Genomic DNA, 20405 nt, shown 5'->3' with positions numbered 1-20405 from the left:
GAGGAGCCATCCTGCCACAGGGGCTCTCACCCAGGCCCCTGGCTATGCAGCAGAGGAAGAACAGCTGGTAGTAGTGCTCAGTGGAAGCTGTAGCAAAGGGCTGCTCCAAGCTGTGTGAGATGGTGGCTGGTGGCTGGTCAGTGAAGGCTCCAGGCCTCACAAGGCCCACAAGGAGTCTTGTGTGAAGGGCATGATTGCCTCACCTGGCCCTCATTTTCATGGAGAGGAAGCACTGAGAAAGAGGAGCTTGGTGTACTGCTAATTTTGCTTAATGTTTTGCTAACTTTGCTTATTCAAAACACTGAATCACAGCTGGACCCAGTCCCCATCCCCACCGCCCACCTCCCAGGGTGATCCCACCCTCTAGGGAAAGACCCCTGCTGGACTTCTCTTATGAACTCTTTGCACCCCCTCTTCAGTCCAAGACTGGTCAACACCATCCTCTCCAGGCGACCATATTGCTCTTTTTCTAGTCCTTTGGTCAAATTTGACAAAGGACAACTTCTGGGACTGAGAGGTCCTGGCTCCAGGCGACCAGACCGCATGACCTGCCTCTGGGTTTTGAGCAGCACAGAGAAGGAAGCCCTAAGCAGGAAGTGCTGAGGCACAGGGTGAGGGCGGGGGCTTCAAGGAGGGGAGCCCAGCCTCCCTGGGCAGGAGCAGTGACTGCAGTCCCTTGCTGCAGGCAGGGTGGGAGGAGGCTGATTTACAAAGCAGATGGGCCTCTGACGGGAGTTCTGGGCCCTGCACCCAGCCACTGCCATCCCGTGAGCTATAAGAGCACCCAGACATCCAGACCAGCTCTGGGCGGGTGCCATGTAAGCCTAGCCTGGCTCCCCCTCCTGTAGGCCTGCCTTTTTTTCTCCTGCCTGCTGTGTCTGCCCAGCCTCTCCAAAGAGGGACTCTTGGCACCATGTCTCTGCTGAACCCTGTCCTGCTGCCCCCCAAGGTGAAGGCCTATCTGAGCCAAGGGGAGCGCTTCATCAAATGGGACGATGTGAGTAGGCAGGGGCCTAGTCTGCTGGGGCACAGGGTGGCGGGGGCCTGGTTGCTAGGGGGCTCTGCCTGGGGTAGATGGTTGGTTTATGTCTGCTAGGACCCAGGCGCCTGTGTGGTTTGGCCAGGCAGCTGACACAACTGCCGGGATAAACAAGCCTGGAGATGAGGGTGTGTGGCCCTGGCAGCTGGGCCAAGGCTCATAGAAGTGGTTTCTTTGGTCTAAATCTGTCTTTCCCAAAGCCTGATGCCCCTCCCCTGCCCTGAGAAGAACAGGGCTTGTTGCTCCTGGCTTCAGCATCAATAGGAAGAAAGTGTGCCCCAGAGCTTAGAGCCAGAAAAAGAGATGAGCCAGCACTACCCCCAGCTTAGACACCCTGCTTTTGCTCCAGCAGAGGGCTCAGAGTCCCAAACCTGTCTTTTTCACCCCTCTCTATGGGATGTACTGGCCCTGTCCCATAGGAACACTGCTCTCCCCTGAGTCGCTGTGGGGTCACCCCAGAAAGCCCCTGGACCCAAGTGAGAACTGAAGCCTCCTTCTCCTAGGGGCCTGGGAAGGAACTGACTTCTGCTTCCTCTCATGGGCTCAGCCTTGCTCCATGACGCCAGCAGCATGTCTGCAGGGGAAGGGGAAGGCACTGTTGAGCTGTACCCCTGCTTCCACTGCATCTGCTCCTCCCCAAACTGGGACCTGCTTGCCAGCCTCTGGTCTTCCTGGACCCTAAAAACATTGCCATTGGTCAGGGATTCTCTTGGGCCAGAGAGAATGATAATATAGGGACTCTCCTTCAGGGAAGGGAAGTTGGCTACTGGGCTGGCCAGCCTAAGTTGTTGGTCCCGGAAAAGAAATGATGGTTCATCTCTGGAGGAGAGGGCCTTAGATCTGGCTTGTCCAGCTTATGGGTGAGATGAGAAGATCTGGGTCTAGGCCTTTCATAGGCTGAGGAATCTGGTCTTGGCTATGGGGAGGGGCCCTAGGGTGAGACACTTTCAATTTCCCTAGGAGTGTTGTGGTTCATGTGGCATGGTGGTAGCATGAGGATGGCATGTCCCAGGAGTCTGTGGAATGAGGGAAGTGGCTCAGAATGAAAAGTGATGTGGCTTCTCTCAGTTCATCTGGACACTGTGCATAACCTGAATGGGAAGAGGGTCACCATGGGTGGGGACCTGCTATGTGCCCTTCTCCCCAACCTGCACCTGGTTGGCCCCTTCCCCTTCCAAAGGTGAAACACTACATATCCCTGGATCCAGATTTGTGGGAGCAAAAAGTTCCAAGCCTAGTAGCAGGGCACATGCCCCTGTGAAACATGCCCCTTCTCAGACTAATTTCAGCATAGTTAGCAGATGGTAAGGGTATGTTGTACCATGTTGAAAAAGCACAATGCATGGGACAATCAAATCCTGACTCCAGTCTCTCCTTTCTAGTCTCTCGCAGTCCCTCTAGACGTATTGGAGGGACAAGTTCTCCTCCTGGCTGTGTAAACAAACTCAGCTAGCCACGATACTTTCACCCTTAGGTAGTAGTCCAATGGTCATGATGGTCAAAACTTGGTCCTATTTGAGAAACTACTTAGAATCAAAACTCAGACCTTGTTTGTCATTGCACCAGGCCCTCCAGGAATGGTTTGGGGCACAGGTAGGGTGGCTGCAGAGTCTCTACATGGGGCAAGTGGTGAGATTCTCTTCTCCTCTTCCTCCTCTTCCTCCAGGACCAGGTGAGGAAGGGGTAACAAAGTTCTTTCTTGAATGGTACTGGCTACTGGCATAAACAGGGTCAGGCATTCTGAGACTGACAGAGGTTTAAAGCATTTTTCCCCCTCTATTGGACCCTTTTAATAATTCTTACAAGACCCTCCATTCTGAACTGAGGTTCTCTTGCTTGGGTCCCCTGACATCTCTATTTCAGGCAATTACTTTTTTAGCCCTTTGTGGACCCTTTCCCCTTCCATCCCCCATGGACCCACTCTGGACTCCAACAACACACTCTCCACTCTTGGGGCACAGGCTCATTCGACACACCAGCATCTCTCTGATCTGCCTTGCACAAAGTCAGTGCATGTCACCTACTTGGTTTCCTGGCTGGTCCAGTCCATTATACCCCACAGTTGCAGGAGTCACAAGAGCTCTCCAAAGAGAGCTGAAACCCCTCCCTAAGTTTGAGGTGAGGGGTGAGGTACCTCAACCCTCCCTTGTGGGGGAAGGGAATGGAGCTCACAGCACTGTTTCCTTCAAAATTGCCTGTTGCAAAAATCTTTTCCCCAGACTCTAAACACCTCTGATCTGAGAACATTTCTTTGATAATTTCCTTTGTAAATTCTGCATTTGGTCTGTAGTAACTACCAAGCCTCGTTGGAAACTTCAATTTTAATATATTGTTATATTCACATTCAAAGCCTGTTAAAAGGTAGCCTATGTGCTCTGTGAATAGAACAGGGACTTAGAAGGTGAGACCATTCATGCATTTATTCACTTTCTCATTCAGCAAATCCCAAGCTCAAGCACTGAGCACCAAGCTCATGGTCTAGCTCAGGTTTATTGCCCTGGAGTCCATCAGTTCCTGGAATTTCCCTAGATGTGCTTCTAGGTCAGTGAATACTAATGATTATAGCACAGTTCAGAGAAGACTTTCCTGAGGGATGAGGTGTGGTCTGATTCTTGAAGGTATTTCAGGCTGAAGTGCTTCAGTTTTGAGGTAGGAAGGCACTTGGTGGCTATGGGGCCATTGACTGGGGACAGTCATGGATGGAGGATGGGTATGTGAGGAGTTAGGAAGCAGTTGGATTGTGCAGAGTCTTGGTAGTGGGTTCAGGATTTAGGGTCCTTGATTCTCATTGTGTTAAGTTCTCCTAGGTAGGAGCAGGGAGTCTTGGGGACAGGCATTCTATCCCTTTACTGGAACCGTGATGCTTGAAAACATGATGAGGTGGGGAACAACCAGTACCTTGTTTGGGGTCTAGAGAGAACACTTCTATTTGAGGCTTAGAGGGGAAGCCTCTTGTCTTCTGGAAATGCTATCTCCAGCCCTCAATCCCTCCCATCTTAAGGAAATGCATTCGGATTTCTGGGACAAGCACCTTCTAGGAAGATGAACTCTGAAACCCTTGCCCTGGGCCAGGGAAGCTTGGCCTGAGGTCTCAGGACAGACCCCTTCTCTCTGCAGGAAACTGCAGTAGCCTCCCCAGTTATCCTCCGTGTGGATCCCAAGGGCTATTACTTGTACTGGACCTATCAGAGTAAGGTGAGGCAGCCCCTACCCACCAAGCCCCTGGGTTCTTGCTCATCCAATGAGACCAACCAGACTCTTGATAGTATGGGGTAGAGGCGTGGATGCTGGGGAGTAAAGAATGGCCTGAAAGGGTGGTTCTGGGGGGTTCTCTACAGGTAGAGTTGTTCACTCTGGGAGAGAGAATATAGTCATTTCAAACATGGCTGCTGCAGCCCAGTTGCTCCAGCCTTAACATCCCCTAGAGAGACACAGGGAAAGGAAAAACAGCTGCTACGGAAGGACTCTGCTTTGCCAGTGGCTCTGGATTACCTAAAGGCTCAGAGGTCAGAGAAGAGCCTTGGCGATCAGGCAGAAGGAAGGAACAGCAGCGTGGAGAGATACTAGGATGCCGAGGGAGAAGCTTCACACCACAGCTTCTGTGCCAGAGGAGGGATAAACTGAGACGAAGGGAGGAGGGTCTTCAAGATAGAAGAACCTAATTGGTGGGAAGGGAAGGTTGGGGTCCAGGTGGCTTTAAGAAGCCTTGGTATCTAGAGAGGGTAGTTGGCCAAGATTTGAAGGGGTGTGGAAGCTCCTGGTTCTGTTTTTCATTCTTGTCCTGACCTTTTTGTCCCATATTCCTTCTTTGTTCTTACTGGGAGCTCCCTTCCAGGAGATGGAGTTTCTGGATATCACTAGCATCCGGGACACCCGCTTTGGGAAGTTTGCCAAGATTCCCAAGGTAGGTGGTCTCAGAGCGGCCTAGGCTCATCATGGCTGCCAGATCCATGGGGCAAGATCAGGAGTCCCTGTGAAGATGCGAAGTCTCATCTCTGGAACAAAGGGAATAGTTCCTGGGCTGGGTAGCAAGGACCCAGCCAGAGCCAAGGAAGGGTGTGGCTGCTCCTGGGCTCACCTGGACACCATGAGCAGAGATAGTGAGAGTGTGGGAAGAGAGGGGATAGCTCCTACTCCCAGAGTACCCCAGACTCCCCAGGAGGTATTGCTTACACCTTGCCCCCTACTGATTTGCCTATATTTGCCTAATGCTGGTAGGAAAATTGGAGGAAGGGATTAGAGGGAAGCAGGATTCCCTGACTCTGGGAGCTAAGAATCCATCTTCAAACAAAAGCGGCAATCAAAACACAGGACTCGCACTGCCTTAGCTAATCTCTTCCTGTGGGCCTCTCATTTCTACCCTTTCTACTCCTTTCTACTAGAGTCAGGCTTTGGGAGATGCCCAGGCCTGGTTCCTAGGATAGGGTAGGATTTTGCTCTAGTGGGCCACAATTCAAGTGGATGAGGGGGAGGGACAGGGAAGGCTCATTGGGGAGGGATAAGAGCATGCCTCCAACCCTCATCACTTGTAATAGAGCCAGAAGCTCCGGGATGTCTTCAACATGGACTTTCCAGATAACCACTTCCTGCTGAAGACACTTACAGTGGTGTCCGGCCCCGACATGGTGGACCTCACCTTCCACAACTTTGTATCCTACAAGGAGAACGTGGGCAAGGTGCTCAGGGAATGCCTGGTCTGGGTCTTGACATCTGGGATAGCCTGAACTTCCTGAGAGACATAGGCTATGGTGTGGTCAGGGGCACCCTTGTGGTCATGGGCCTGACCGCTGGGTTCTGTGGTCCTACAGGACTGGGCTGAAGATGTACTAGCTCTGGCCAAGCACCCATTGACGGCCAATGCCCCCCGCAGCACCTTCCTGGACAAGATGTAAGTGCCTGTCCACCTGGACTTAGCTCTGGGGCCAGGCATGCCTGCCCCCGACCCTGATGGGCTGCTTTCTGTTCCTCCAGCCTGGTGAAGCTCAAGATGCAACTGACCCCTGAAGGGAAGATTCCTGTGAAGAAGTGAGTCTCCCCAACTCCCTCCCCATACTTCAACCTAGCTCCCCAGGCCTTCTCTTTCTAGGCATGACTCCTCTTTGCCTGGTGCCTTTCTCTGCTTCTTCAGTTTTTTCCAGATGTTTCCTGCTGACCGCAAGCGGGTGGAAGCTGCTCTCAGTGCCTGTCACCTGGCAAAGGGGAAGGTGAGTAGTTCTTCACCCGCAGCCCATTCACCAAATTCTCACTCCCACGAGAGAACAACTTGGCTAAGAATGATGGAAAGTGGAGCAGTGAAGAAATGGCCTTGCAGTGCCACCAATAACCCCAAATAACAACTAACCCTAAAGCCATTGGTTCCTTATACTAGGCATAGATGTGGGACCAGGGAAAAAAGGATGAGATGCTGGGTTCAGAGCAGGTCAGTGTGTAGAGTTGGGGAGCAGCAGTTGATGGACTGTTAAGGGTCAGCAGTAGAAATGGTCAGTGTTGTTTTCAGCCTGAAAGAGTGAGATAAGGTCAGCTGGGGCAGGAGGCTGCCTGCAGCCATCTGACAGCTCAGGAAGAGACTATTCTGCAGGGCTCTGGAGAGAGGACCAGAACCAAGGGTGGAGGCTGTCAGGACACAGACTTCAACTCAAGATAAAAATGAATTTTCCTCTTTCTTTTTCATTAGGTAATTTATTTTTCATTACAAGCTGTAAGCAGATTCACCCCATGAGGTACCTTATGTGAATTACCAAAAGGGATCCCTCCAGGCAGATATGGCTCTGAGTCAGGGTTCAAGCCTGGCCAGGGAAGTAGATCTCAGTCCTCTGTCCCCCTTGACCAGTGCCTTATGTAGGTCATTACCTGCACTCCATGGAGTATTTTCTCTTAGTAAGAATTTAGAATATTATAAATGAATAAAATGAAGATCCTGCTGGTCTCCTGTCCTTATGAATTCAGGAGGAGCTTTCCCCCCACAGTCACATATCTGTGGAGTTGGTGACACCCAAGTGCAATCAATCACACTGGATTCAAGAATGGGGTGGGGGAGTGGTGGTCCTCACAGCCTGCACTGCTTGCCTATGGGTGATCAACTCATCCACTCTCCTTTTCTCTTCCTTCCTGAATTAATTCCCACCTTAGCTATGTCCTCCTTATTTATCTGCTTTCCTTCGGTCCCAGTTGAGGCTATTGATCTGTCTTGGCTTGGAGCTGCAGCTGCAGAGGCAGAGATGAGCTTGGGGAGATCTCGTCAGGCTCTCTTGCTCAGACCTTCTGCTCCAAACTAAGACCAATATTGTCTTTCCAGTGTGATCCTGAAAGACAGGATTAATTCTGTTGTTGTTGTTGTTCTTGGAGGGGAAAGGGGACAAAATACAAAGGCACAGAATCCATGATTACTACTAATTTCTTTTCTGCTTCTACTTCTATAGATTTGCCTCTTATGGACATTTCACATAAATGCAATCATACAGTATGTAGTCTTTCACATCGGGCTGCATTCAGTTAGCATAATGTTTTCCAGGTTCATCCATATTGTAGCATGTCAGTACTTCATTCCTTTTTATTATGGAATTGTATTCCATTGGATGTATATATCACATTTTATTTTTCTCTTCATGATTTGATGGACATTTTGTTTTTTTCCACTTTGGGGCTATTATGAATAATGCTGCTATGAACACTTGTGTACATGACTTTGTGTGGATTTGTTTTCAATTCTCTTGGCTATATATGTATGGGTGAAATTGTTGGGTCATATGGTAACTCTATATTTAGCATTTTGAGGAACTGCCAGACTGTTATCTAAAGTAACTGCACCATTTTACAATCCCACCAGCATTGTACAAGGGTATTTTTCCCACGTCCCACCAACGCTGTTACTGTCTTTTATTTCAGCCATCCTAGTGGGAGTGAAGTGTATCTCATTGTGGTTTTCATTTGCATTTCTCCAATGACTAATGATGTTGAGCATCTTTTCATGTGCTTATTGGTCATTTTTATATCTTCTTTGCAGAAAGATCTATTCATATCCAGTGTCCATCTTTCAATTGGGTTGTCTTTATTGTTGTTATTATCTCTTATCAGATATCTGCTTTGCAGTTTTTTTTTAATCCCATTCTGTGGATTTTCTTTTCACTTTCTTAATGGGGTCCTTTGGAGCACTAAAGTTTTAAATTTTTATGAAGTCCTTTCTTTCTTTCTTTCTTTTTTGGTCCCTTATGCTTTTGATGTTCCCAACTATTGTTGAATTATCTTTTTTCCTGCAGTTCTGACAGTTTTGGCTTCTTGTATTTCAGAACTCTGTTGTTAGGTACATATATGTTTATATTCAGATTACTTCTTTTTTTAATTTTTAATTTTTAGTTGTAGATGGACACAACATCTTTATTTATTTATTTTTTATGTGGTACTGAGAATCAAACCCAGTGCCTCACACATGCTAGGCAAGTACTCTACCACTGAGCCACAACCCCAGTCCCTCAAACTACTTCTTTTTGTAAAATTTCCTTCCCTTTTTTAAAAAAAAAGAAAAATGTAGCCCCCTGCTCTGGAAAATAGTCACTCACTTCTCACTTCTTCTCCTTGCTCTGGTCATTCTTAGTTCCAATCCTATTCTAGCTAAGGAACTAGCCATTGTCCAAAACCAGAGTCAAAGTAAACTAGCTAAGCATGCTGTCTGATCAGTAATTAGGGCTTTTCTCAAAGGTGCTGAGGATGTCAGTTCTTTGTCTGTCTAATTTGAGTACCTTCTCTGATCAAGTCACCTTGCCCAGAGCTGGGCTTAGGTTGTGGGTCTTAGCTCTGAGTAGGTGGGGACAGAGATAATAAAGTGTCTGTTCCCTCAGAATGATGCTATCAATCCTGAGGACTTCCCAGAATCTGTCTACAAGAGTTTTCTCATGAGCCTCTGTCCTCGGCCAGAAATAGATGAGATCTTCACTTCCTAGTGAGCTTCTTGGGCTGGGCCCTGCTTGGGGAGGAGTGGTGGCTGGCAGTTGCCTCCTCCCAATTGCCCTTTTGGGAATCAGGAACCTTCACTGGAGAAGTGGGTTATCAAGCATCCAGGCCCAAGGGATATGGACCTGTGCTCTTCTCTCTGGTCTGCAGCCATGCTAAGGCCAAACCCTACATGACCAAGGAGCACCTGACCAAATTCATCAACCAGAAACAGCGTGACTCTCGGCTCAACTCCTTGCTGTTCCCACCAGCGAGACCTGAACAGGTGCAGGGCCTCATCGACAAATATGAACCCAGTGGCATCAACGTGCAGAGGGGTGAGGACTAAGGGCCTGCTTCCCCTGGCAGCTGGACTGAGCCCTGGCAGCTGTCTTGCCCTGGCAGCCAGGATGCAGCCCTGATAGCTATCCTCTGTCCCCAGGCCAGCTGTCACCTGAGGGCATGGTCTGGTTTCTCTGTGGGCCAGAGAACAGTGTGCTGGCCCAGGACAAGCTGCTGCTCCACCATGACATGACGCAGCCTCTCAATCATTACTTCATCAACTCCTCACACAACACCTACCTGACAGGTGGGCCCTGGCAACCTGTTGCTGACCTCTCCTTTGACAGGGCCTGCTCCCATTCCCTAGTTCATCTGCAGATGTCATCCATATGCCACTGACCCTGCCAATAAGACAGATCGTGATGGGGAGTGGGGGCTTGCCTGCCCTTGAGTGACGCCCCTGCCCCTTCCCCGTCCTGGCTCAGCTGGCCAGTTCTCAGGCCTTTCCTCGGCTGAGATGTACCGCCAGGTGCTGCTGTCTGGCTGCCGCTGTGTGGAGCTGGACTGCTGGAAGGGGAAGCCCCCTGACGAGGAGCCCATTATTACCCATGGCTTCACCATGACCACAGACATCTTGTTCAAGGTGAGACTCTGGGTGGAGGTGGTGGCAGTGGCAGTTGGGAAAAGCCTTTTTGAGGCTAAGAGAGTGAAGCTAGACAGGAGGAATTCTGGAAAGCTTCAGACCAGTGTGGAGACTACAGGGACAGAGGGGATGGGGGGCGTCAAGAGAGGCCATCAGTCTTATGTATGTATTGAGACTGGGGAGTGAGGAAAGGTACCATGGGGAGGGGCAGCCAGAACACTGACCTCTCTGCTCCTCCAGGAAGCTATTGAAGCAATTGCAGAAAGTGCCTTTAAGACCTCTCCCTATCCTGTCATCCTGTCATTTGAAAACCATGTGGACTCGTGCGTATCCAGGCCCATGCAGCTTCATTCTCTACCTGGTTCCCAATCTCTGCTTGCAACTGCCTCCCTAGCTGTCCCCGGCCTCTAGCCATCAGTCTGGCTCTCTCCCAGATCTCAACAGTTTCCTGGGAACCCCAGATTCTCCAGCCTGTGGCCCTGCCCCCCGCACCTCCTGGGCCCCTGAACTGGGTCATCTAGGGAAGAAAAAGATGGACAAGAGGGTTGGGGCTGAGCTGTTGAACTCCCATTCTCACTTCTGCTTCCTACAGACCCCGCCAACAGGCTAAGATGGCTGAGTACTGCAGGACGATGTTTGGGGATATGCTGCTCACAGAGCCCTTGGAAAAATTCCCAGTGAGTGAAGTCTGCTGTCAGGCCTCTGGGCCTTGGGACAAATGGGTGCCAGGTTAGGGAAGGGGTGTCTCCAAAGACACTGGGATTTATTTGGCTGGATTGTGAGGCTCGGATCCTGTCATCTGCCAAGTGTCAGGCACTGTGCTAAACTCTAAGGTATATTATTGACCAGTTTTTTTTTTTTTTTTTTTAACCCTCTAGTGATGGGATGGGCAAGTGACCAGGCCATCACACCAGTGGTTGTTATGGGGGTGCCTGGGGCATACCTGCTCTGGTCTTAGGGGATCAGGGAAGGCTTCCTAGAGGAATGCTGGCTAAGCTGGGACCTGAGTTAAACAACAGGTTTAACTCAGTGAGTTAGAGAAAGGGTGTTCTAGGAGATGGAGCAGGTGAAAGAGAACAGCATTGCTGGGAACAGGGATAAGTTTGGCCACGTAGGAGTTTAATACAAAAGGGCAGGGGTGAGAGGTGACGCAAGGAGAACAGTGGATGGCAGAGGGAACATGGCTTGGCATTGGGGAGCTCAGTGTATACCCCTTCCCTCTACACAGCTGAAACCAGGCATCCCTCTGCCCAGTCCTGAGGACCTCCGGGGTAAGATCCTCATCAAGAATAAGAAAAACCAGTTTTCTGGTTCAGCAGCCCCCAGCAAGGAGCCTAGTGGGGAGGCTGAGGGCAATGGCCTGCCCAGGGCCCCAGTGGGCGAGGACACAGGTAAGTTAGGTGAAAAGAGGGGGGTGGGGCCCGGGCATCTGGAGTAGGAGAGGGTCAACGCCTGGCGGAGCCTGCAAGTGGGTGCTGACAGAGCTGTGTGTGGCAGTGTGGGCTGGTGAGGAAGGGTCTGAGCTGGAGGAGGAGGAGGTGGAAGTGGAAGAGGAAGAGGAGTCCGGAAACCTGGATGAAGAAGAGATGAAGAAGATGCAGTCGGATGAGGTGTGTGGGGACATCCCAGCCCCTCTGCCATCTTCTGCTGCACAGCCCTCTGGGTGGGGCACAGAGCTGTAATCTGGCCTCTGTACTATCCTCTTCTCCACAACTCCCCTCTGCTCCCTAGGGCACCGCAGGCCTGGAGGTGACGGCTTATGAAGAGATGTCCAGCCTAGTTAATTACATCCAGCCCACCAAGTTCATCTCTTTCGAGTTCTCTGCCCGTACGTTAGCATGGGGCTGGGGGTGAGGGGAGGACTGGTCAGGTTCAGGAGAAGATGGTCCTCAGACCAGTGCAACTCGATGGGTAGGGTTAGAAGAAGGGGGATTTCCCATTTCCTTGGATTTGGGGCCCTGTCTATAAATATCCAGTCAAGGAGTCAGGCAAGGCTTATTTAAGTGGCAGTGGCTCCCAGTCTCCCAGCACTGTAGAGAGGAACTTGGCAACAAACAGAATGTTCTGGAGTGTGTTGGTGGCAGGCAGGTTGTTGTGACAGGTCACCTCAGTCAAGGCCTGCCTAGGGCTCCTGCAGTCTTCTCTGGGTTTTGTGGCTTCAGGGTTGAACTGCAGCCAGGGCTGGCCCAAGTCCAGAAGTCCTGGCCCTGGGGGATGAGACATCCCGGGAGCAGGCAGAAAGTAGAGAAAACTGCCCGTGCACACTGCCCTGTTTACCCTTCCCATTTTGCATACACCCCCACTGTTTTCCATGATCTTCCTGGGACGCATGCCCAGCATGTGCCTCTTGCCCTCTGTGCATGCCCCCAACATGAGCATCTTTTCCGAAGACTTCTGTGCACAGTTGGGCCTCTTCAACATTGACTCCTCATCCCTGATGGCACAGCCTGCACCCCCATCCAAGCACACCCATGGCATACACCATGGTGAACACCTCTCTTCCATGTGTTCAGCTATTGCCTACATGCCTCACTCCCTGTGCACATCACGGCATGTGCTCATGCTTTGCATGTGCACAGACAAGCGTGTGCACACAACATGCTCAAGCATACTCCTGACACACTAGGCTCAGAACAAATACATTTCCCACAGCCTCTTGCATCCACAAATGCAGCCCCTCTCTCTGGGACTGTGACACCTTTCCCATCCCTTTGCTTGTCCACTGTGAAGACCTTTTACTCCAACACACAGTTCCCTACACATTTCTTCCAGAGGTCAGTCCCTAAACTCCCAGGTTTCCATGGAAATGCTGGGTTAGAGGCATCTCTGTGTTGAAGGGATAGACAAACATGGACTCCCCTCTCCCTTTCTCCTCTTCATAGAGAAGAACCGAAGTTATGTCATCTCCTCCTTCACGGAGCTCAAGGCTTATGAACTGCTCTCCAAGGCCTCCGTGCAGTTTGTGGAGTATCCTTGAGGCTTTAATAAGCTGGGGGTGGGGCTCTGAAGGGAGGTTTGGGAACGGGACTCTCTGTGTAGGCTGTTGGGTCCTCTTGGTGGAGCAGCCTTGGCTGGGCTCCTATACTCAGAGGCAGCTACAACAAGCGCCAGATGAGTCGCATTTACCCCAAGGGCACTCGCATGGACTCCTCCAACTACATGCCCCAGATGTTCTGGAATGCTGGATGCCAGATGGTTGCCCTCAACTTCCAGACGATGGGTGAGGAACTCCCAGCCCCTGAGAAGTCTCTCTGGGGCCCTGCCTATTTTACTTTCACCCCCCGCCGGGGGTCTTAGGAACAGACTATGTGTCTGATGCACTTGTTTTGACTCTGGGAGCATGCCAGAGCACTTGGGAGTGTGAATACATTGGCTCATGCCAATGCGGTTGTTCGTGTATGAACAAGTATGTGAAGAAACCAAGGGGCTGGCTTGGGTTCTGGACACTCTGCCTGGCTGTGTCTGTGGGAACCCCTGCTTCACCTGCCCCAATGCCCACTGTGAGCTTGCAGCCTGGTGGAATCATTGCTTCTTGCTGACCCCAGGTTGTGGACCCTTCCTGAGAGATCAGACAACCCAAGGAACTAGGTTGAAACACAATCTCCCCATTCTCAAGATAAGAAGGGTTGGGAAGTGCAGGAGACAGGGCACAGACCAGGGCCAGGCCTTCCTCACTGTGTCTCCTCACTCCCTGCCCCAGACCTGCCCATGCAGCAGAACATGGCACTGTTCGAGTTCAACGGGCAGAGCGGCTACCTCCTCAAGCATGAGTTCATGCGCCGACTGGACAAGCAGTTCAATCCCTTCTCGGTGGACCGAATTGATGTGGTGGTAGCCACCACTCTTTCTATTACGGCAAGTTCAGAGGTGGACAAGTAGCTGGGAGGGCTGGGGTCTTTAGGAGAAAGGCCCAGGAGCCCACCCCTCTACCCCCAGACCCCTCCCCTGATATCTGGAAGACTTCAACCCAGCCAGTTCTTGCAGTAGCAAGTTGCCTTGGAAACTGCCTCCTCCTCAGCACTGGAGGCTGCCTCTTGGTCCCCATGGAAACCATGGGGAAGGGCTGAGGCTGAGGTGGGGGAGGGAAGAGAGTGGGCAGAGCAGGCCAGAGCCCAGGGGGAGGTGGGGTGGCACACCTCTTCCCTGAATGCTGGGAGCACCTTGGTCCTCAGAGCTCAGCTGTAACCCTTGATCCACATGGCTGCTACTCCGTGGCCAGAACTGAATGGGGCTCTTCACAAGAAGGAATTCTTTAGTGTAGGGAGCCAGAGGCCTAGGTACTTAAGGAAGAGCCTGGGTGGGGGATCTGATGCTGGCTTCCCCTGGGTCCCCATTCCCAGGTCATCTCTGGGCAGTTCCTGTCAGAACGCAGTGTGCGCACCTATGTGGAAGTGGAATTGTTTGGTCTTCCAGGGGACCCCAAGAGGCGCTATCGCACCAAGCTGTCACCCAGTCCCAACTCCATCAATCCTGTGTGGAAAGAGGAGCCCTTTGTTTTTGAGAAGGTGAGGGTAGGGCAGGGCAGGGACTGGGGTCTGCCCCTAGTCCTTGACCTCTGTTTATAGATAAGAGGAAATAAAGGGGTCTCCTTGATCTTCCTCCTCCTCTCCCTGCCCCTCACCTGTATCCTCCTGAGTTTCAAGAGTCCCAAACTCAGATTTACAAAAGCTAGCTTGGTTGGCGGTTGTGTGTGTGTGTGTGTGTGTGTGTGTGTGTGTGTGTTGGTGGGGGGCAGGGGCGTTCATGTGTATATGTTAGAGGCAAAAATGTAAACTCTCAGTTCAGGGCTCAGGAACCTGGGCTCAGGATCCTGGGAATCTTTTGCTCCTGTTGAACACCAGTTGCAAAGTTGCTAAGAATTTTCTGCCCCAGGCTCTCTGGGCTGCATCTCCAGTCCTTCACTATGTGAGACCAGTCTTGGCATGAACTGTAAGGATATCTATGTACATGACTGAGGGTGCTCTCTGTCATCACCATATCTGGTAACACCTGCCATGTTCTCACTGACATTAAAACTTCTGGAGCCAGGGAGGCGGGCAGCTGGATTCCCCTGTCCCCTCCCAGCCTGACCTGTCCCAAACCCTCCCTAGATCTTAATGCCTGAGCTGGCTTCCCTCAGGGTGGCTGTGATGGAGGAAGGCAATAAATTTCTCGGCCACCGCATCATCCCCATCAACGCTCTGAATTCTGGTAAGGAATGTGTTCTTTTTTCAGTCTTTCCAGGAGTCTGCATCAGGGGCCAACCCACAGATGGGACAACTTTAGGGAGGAGGCCCTGAGACCCTACCTAGCTTCCTCATGTTACCAGCTCTAAGGAGTGGGATAGGAATGGTATCTCCCCAGGAACCTGACAGGTGGAAACTCTGTCACCTAACAGAATGTTCATGATTTTCTGGAACTACTGGCATAGTTTTCTGAGCATCTGACACTTATGGAGACTTAAAATGTGCTAAGGGCTTATAACACATTTTAACTCAATCCTCACAATAACCACATGAAGTAGACACTATTATCCTATTTTGTAGATGAAAAAAAGTTTCAGAGAGTTAAGTAATCTGCCCAAGAATGCACAGTCAGGGAGGTACAGTACTAGACTCAGAATTGTCTCTCTGATCTTAAAGCCAGAAGTCTTAAGTGCTGGACTTTTTGTATGTAGTACTGGACAGGAATGGGCTCTGGCTCACTGTTCACCCCACTCTATCCAACAGGATATCATCATCTGTGCCTGCACAGTGAGAGCAACATGCCCCTCACCATGCCTGCGCTGTTTATCTTCCTGGAGATGAAGGACTATGTACCTGACACTTGGGCAGGTAGGAAGCCCATGACATGCTAGGAGACCCAGACTATCCATTCCTTTTCCTCCCACTAACCCAGCCTCAAGAGTGGAGTGGTACAGGGGCTCCTGTGGTAGGTGAGGACAGGGGAGGCTTCCAGGTCCATCTTCACACACACCATGTTGGTAATGCCCTATGCTCCCAGATCTCACCGTTGCCCTTGCCAACCCCATCAAGTTCTTCAATGCCCATGATAAGAAGTCTATGAAGCTCAAGGAGGCCATGGGAGGTGTGCCTGAGGTCTGTGTTGCCTGGATCACTGCCAGGGACCCCCAGGAGCTTTGCCCTCTCTTTGGGAGGTTGGAGTAAAGGTAAAGTACCCATTTAAGGAAAGAGGGCTATTGAAACCACCTTTCTAACTCACTCTCCCTATGCAGAAGCCCTTCTCATCCATAAGTCCAGTTGCTCACCAAGTAAATGGAGCATCATCTGCCCCAGCAAGCAACGGGTCAGCAGGTAGGCACTCTGGGATCTGATTACCTTTTGGAGGGGCCTCCACCTCTAGGACTGCACCTATAGGCCACAAACGATGGAGATTTTCACCTGGGGAGGGAAGGGCTGAAGCCTCAAGGCTGAGAAAGTACACTGCAGGGATGCCCATACTGCGACCCTCAAGGAGCAGGGAAGAGCCCAGTTGAGCCAAGGGATGCCCAGGGCATCTGCCAGTCCATCCTGTGCTCTTACAGCAGCCACGGCCAGGGCCAGGGAGGAGGCCCCCAACGAAGCTGTGGGTAAGACCTGCTGAGCTCCTGTGTTCTTGGGTATGAACCCGGGGAGGACTTGGGGCTCCTGGGGGTTCAGCAGGCCCCCAGGGGCGGTCTGAGTGCCCGTGCACCTCATCCGGGCCTCCGCAGAGCCGCAGACCACTAGCCCGGAGGAGCTGCGAGAGCTGAAGGGCATCGTGAAGCTGCAGCGGCGGCACGAGAAGGAGCTTCGGGAGCTGGAGCGGCGAGGCGCGCGGCGTTGGGAGGAGCTGCTGCAGCGCGGTGAGGCGCAGCTGGCCGAGCTTGGGCTGCCCAGCACCTGCAGCAAGCTCCGCCCGGGAAAGGGCTCCCGCAAGAAGAGGTAAGCACAGCGGCGGGCGGCACGCCTCTTCCCATGAGCCACCACCCGGGACTCAGGGCCTCTTCCCACATGGCCTCTGCAGGACCCTGCCCTGCGAGGAGACTGGTGGGGCCGCCCGGGGCGAGGGCACTGAGGACGCAGACTCACGTGTGCGGGAACTGAAGGAAAGGCTGGAGCAGGAACTACAACAGCAGGGCGAGGAACAGTACCTGTGCATTCTGAAACGCAAGGAGCAGCATGTGGCTGAGGTGCCAGGCAGGGGACAGAGCACAGTCCAACCAACCTCACCCACTCCCAATCAAGGGCTTCTCACTGAGCCCATGCTTCCTTCCCCACAGCAAATGGCTAAAATGATGGAGCTGGCCAGAGAGAAACACGCTGCAGAGCTGAAGACCCTCAAGGAGAACTCAGAGATGTACGGCTGCCTCCTTTGTACACCTCTCCCTGCTGCCCAGCAAGGGCTGGGCTGCAAAACATCTCCCTCATGCCTGTCTTCCTGCAGTGACACCAAAGAGATGAAGAAAAAGCTGGAGGCCAAGAGGCTAGAGAGAATCCAGGCCATGACCAAAGCTTCCTCTGACAAGATGGCCCAGGAGAGGTGAGCCTTGGAGGGGAGGCCCAACCCTGAGAAGACTCCACTCCTGGTAGGGGGAAAAAAAAAAAAACAAACTCCCTACAAGTGGATCCTAATTCACTTCCCGGAGATATGACTCTTCCTTGGCTCCTGAAGAAGATCCCACCTCTTTCACCTCCAATCTAAAAGTGTCCTTAGGCAAAACACAGATGCCAACACCACTTGAGCAGAGAGGAGCATTGGAGGGAAAATCAAGCATGCAGAGAGGGAGGTGAAGCCTTGGGACATCAGCCTGTCCATTCTGGCAGCTCTGCTCCCCACCTGTGTTTCCCATGGATGCCCTGAAGGACATTATGTTTTAATGAGGAAGTTGTCCCACCAGAGAGCCCCAGGGCTCCAGTGGCCCCCTCTATCTCCCTTGGGTTCCCAATCTTGCTCCTCTGCTTGTTCCTGGCCCTCTGAAGTTCTCATTGCCTATACCCTGAGAGTTCATCCCACCCTCCTCTCCACAGGGGCCTCCTCCCCTTTCTAAAATTCCCATTATACTAACAGGCTGAAGAGAGAGATTAACAACTCCCACATCCAGGAAGTGGTGCAGACCATCAAGCAGGTGTGTAAGGGTTGTGTCCTTCCTAAACACTCTCTTGATAGATGAGAAAGGGGTAACCATAGGCCTTTCCTTTGCCCTCAGGACATGGTGCCACCCAAAACTGTTCGTGCCAAACTGGGGATGTGAGGGGGCATCCCATCTGGCTTGCGTGTGGAGGCTGGGGTACCAGCTTAAAGGGCTCTGCCTCCAGCTGGCTTCCCTAGGTGGAGATTGTATGAGCTAGCTGGCCAGGGGAGGAAGGAATTAAAGGTGTGTGAGGGGACCTCTGGAGATACCAAGGAGAGGAAAGAGGAAGGAAAGCCCTGCTAAGATTGGACCCAAAGCTTACCTAGGGATTGCCAACCACAGAGACAGAGCAACCATGGACCGTGTCCTGACCTTATACCAGGCTGCATGCCAGGTGCTTCACAGGAGCTATCTCATGTAATCCTTCACAATCCTGTGAGCCAGGTGCTATGAGCTCATTTTACAAATTGATAAAAGTGCCCAAAGGTTAAGCAACTTGTCTCAAGTCTTACAGCTAGTTAGCTGGGATTAGAGCTGGATTCCAACCCAGGTTGCCTGCCTGTACCACCCTGATTCCCTGTCTCTCACTACTCCCAGATGACCGATACCCTGGAGCGGCACCAGGAAAAGCTGGAGGAAAAGCAGGCAGCCTGCTTGGAACAGATCCAGGACATGGAAAAGCGGGTAACAGGACCACTGGCTTGGTTCCGGCAGAGATGGATAAGCTCCAGGGTGGGAAGGGGCCCTGTTCCTGGAGGAAACTCTGGGAGAGTCAAGGAAAGGGAAATGTGGTTCCTCAACAATGGGTCACAGACTTGTTTTCAAGGGATCCCAAAGTGCTTTCAAATGAGGCAGCTCTGCAGATCTCTTCGCTTGATCCCTCTCCTGAGAGACTCCCTGATAGGCTTCACTACCCATCCCCCCAACTCCCAACCTAGTCTTCTGGAAGCGCTGAACAGACCAGGCATCTCCTTGTTCCACTGTCCAGAGTAGGGAGGGTGGACAGGGCCCCTTCCTGAGCCAGGCAGTGATCCTTGCTGTCCCCACAGTTCCAGCAAGAGGCATTGGCGGAGTATGAGGCCAGGATGAAGGGCCTGGAGGCTGAGGTGAAGGAGTCGGTGAGGGCCTGCCTCAGGGCCTGCGTCCCCTCTGAGGCTGAGGACAAGCCTGAGAGAGTCTGTGAAGCCTCCAAGGAGCCATGTGGCCAGGACCCACTCACAACCATGGCAGACATCCAGGAAAGCCGCCTCTGATGCCCCCATTCCTTTGGGGGCATTTATCAAGGATGTTCAGACCTTTCTGTAGGATATGGGTCCATCCCCCAGGAGGAAAAAGCTCCAACACCTTAAACTGTAGGAAGCCAGGGTTCCCTTGCATGTTATAGCCCTCTCCTCAATAGCCAGGCTAGAGGAGAGGCAGGAATCAGGTCCCATCAGGGCAGGGGCCCAGCTGAGGCCTAAAAGTCTTCTCCAAGCTGATTTCCTACTAGATATTCTTTCCCTCACTTCTTGATGAGTGTTATCTATTTGTTGACTATGGACCAGGAGGTGGGAAATGGATCCCTGGCTACATTTTACCTTTCCTAGTGTGCAACTGGTGCTGTCCCACTTAGAATTCAGTTTTCTCTCTTGGAGGGATGGACCTGCCCACCTGGAACCTCTACTCTTGCATCTGTGGTTCAAGCAGGACCAAACCCCAATCCCTCCTGCCACAATGAGGCACTAGGCTTCTAGGCCACATCTTGAGTAGGTAGTGTGTGGTCAGCTCCATGAGATAGAGCCTGTTACTACCTTAAAAATCCCTGGAGACAGCTGTTTCCAGAAAGTTCCTGCCCTTATCTCCTGCTTTGGGGAACAAGAGGCTGACATGGAAAAGCTACCTCAGCAGACTGGCCCTCAGCTGCTGAGATATGTGGGGCTGGGGCTGATGTTGAGAATGGAGGTTGGGCCTCCTGGGCTCCTACCCTGAACCTGGCTCACCCCTTTCCCTAGGCCTGGGGTGGGTACTTCCTACCATGCATTCCACTAAGTTTGCCTGACAAGGTCAGCATCATTTTCCCTTCTGAATTTGTGGTTTATTTATTTTTCTCCTTCCTACTCCTACTAAAGAACCATGACCCAACATTTCCTGCCTAAGCCTGGCCTCTGTTCTCCATCTAGGAAATGGGGGATATGGGAGTGGAGTATTCTTGAAATGAAGTTGGCTGGGGAAAAAGAATTCCTTGGAAACTGAACCCAGGGTGAGGTCCCTTCCAAAGCCCAGTGGAATGGCCCTGCCTCTGGGCTTAAAGAGGAGTAACTTCCCCTTCTTGCTGGCCTGATGCCACAATCACTGGAAAATCATGTCACTCCCTTTTCACCCCCACACAGATATGGCGCTTCTTGTCTCCACACTCAGGACTGGAACATGAGGACCTAGTGCAA

General features: G+C 51.8%; 1 protein-coding gene across 6 annotated transcripts; it reads left to right on the top strand.

Annotated features, from left to right (window-relative positions):
- The first annotated feature begins 635 nt into the window (after positions 1-635).
- Plcb2 (phospholipase C beta 2) lies at positions 636-20105 on the top strand. Of its 6 annotated transcripts, XM_046461503.2 has the most exons (32): positions 645-997; positions 4157-4234; positions 4875-4943; positions 5575-5715; positions 5848-5927; positions 6011-6064; positions 6168-6243; positions 8875-8975; positions 9137-9303; positions 9408-9554; positions 9733-9890; positions 10131-10213; positions 10483-10567; positions 11119-11281; positions 11388-11500; positions 11622-11718; positions 12773-12857; positions 12986-13110; positions 13591-13745; positions 14231-14395; positions 14981-15080; positions 15599-15703; positions 15873-15967; positions 16105-16183; positions 16414-16458; positions 16582-16792; positions 16875-17040; positions 17131-17207; positions 17295-17390; positions 17919-17976; positions 18580-18666; positions 19032-20105. In XM_046461503.2, exons 1-32 carry the CDS (start codon positions 914-916, stop codon positions 19233-19235), a joined length of 3549 nt encoding a protein of 1182 aa, XP_046317459.1. In that variant the 5' UTR covers positions 645-913; the 3' UTR covers positions 19236-20105. The 6 variants fall into 6 exon arrangements, 5 of the variants coding, with proteins under 5 accessions (XP_046317463.1, XP_046317462.1, XP_046317459.1 ...); XM_058584687.1 differs by lacking the exon at positions 645-997 and having other exon boundaries at positions 4184-4234; positions 4864-4943; XR_006855457.2 differs by lacking the exons at positions 16875-17040; positions 17131-17207; positions 17295-17390; ... (1 more) ...; positions 18580-18666; positions 19032-20105 and having other exon boundaries at positions 643-997; positions 16319-16458; positions 16582-16685.
- The last annotated feature ends 300 nt before the right edge of the window (positions 20106-20405 follow it).

This window comes from Marmota monax, unplaced genomic scaffold (genome assembly GCF_021218885.2).
Source record: "Marmota monax isolate L192 unplaced genomic scaffold, Marmota_monax_Labrador192_F-V1.1 WCK01_AAM20220418_F8-fsc00001, whole genome shotgun sequence".
Classification (NCBI taxonomy): Eukaryota; Metazoa; Chordata; class Mammalia; order Rodentia; family Sciuridae; genus Marmota; species Marmota monax.
The sequence above is the reverse complement of the archived record's forward strand: the minus strand, read 5'-3'. Positions and strand labels throughout refer to the sequence as shown.

Coding starts and splice junctions, on each gene's coding strand:
- Plcb2 (XM_046461503.2), top strand. CDS start 914: ATGTCTCTGCTGAACCCTGTCCTGCTGCCCCCCAAGGTGAAGGCCTAT. Junction 8,976..9,136: donor GATGAGATCTTCACTTCCTA/GTGAGCTTCTTG, acceptor TCTGGTCTGCAG/CCATGCTAAGGCCAAACCCT. Junction 15,704..15,872: donor TGTACCTGACACTTGGGCAG/GTAGGAAGCCCA, acceptor CTATGCTCCCAG/ATCTCACCGTTGCCCTTGCC.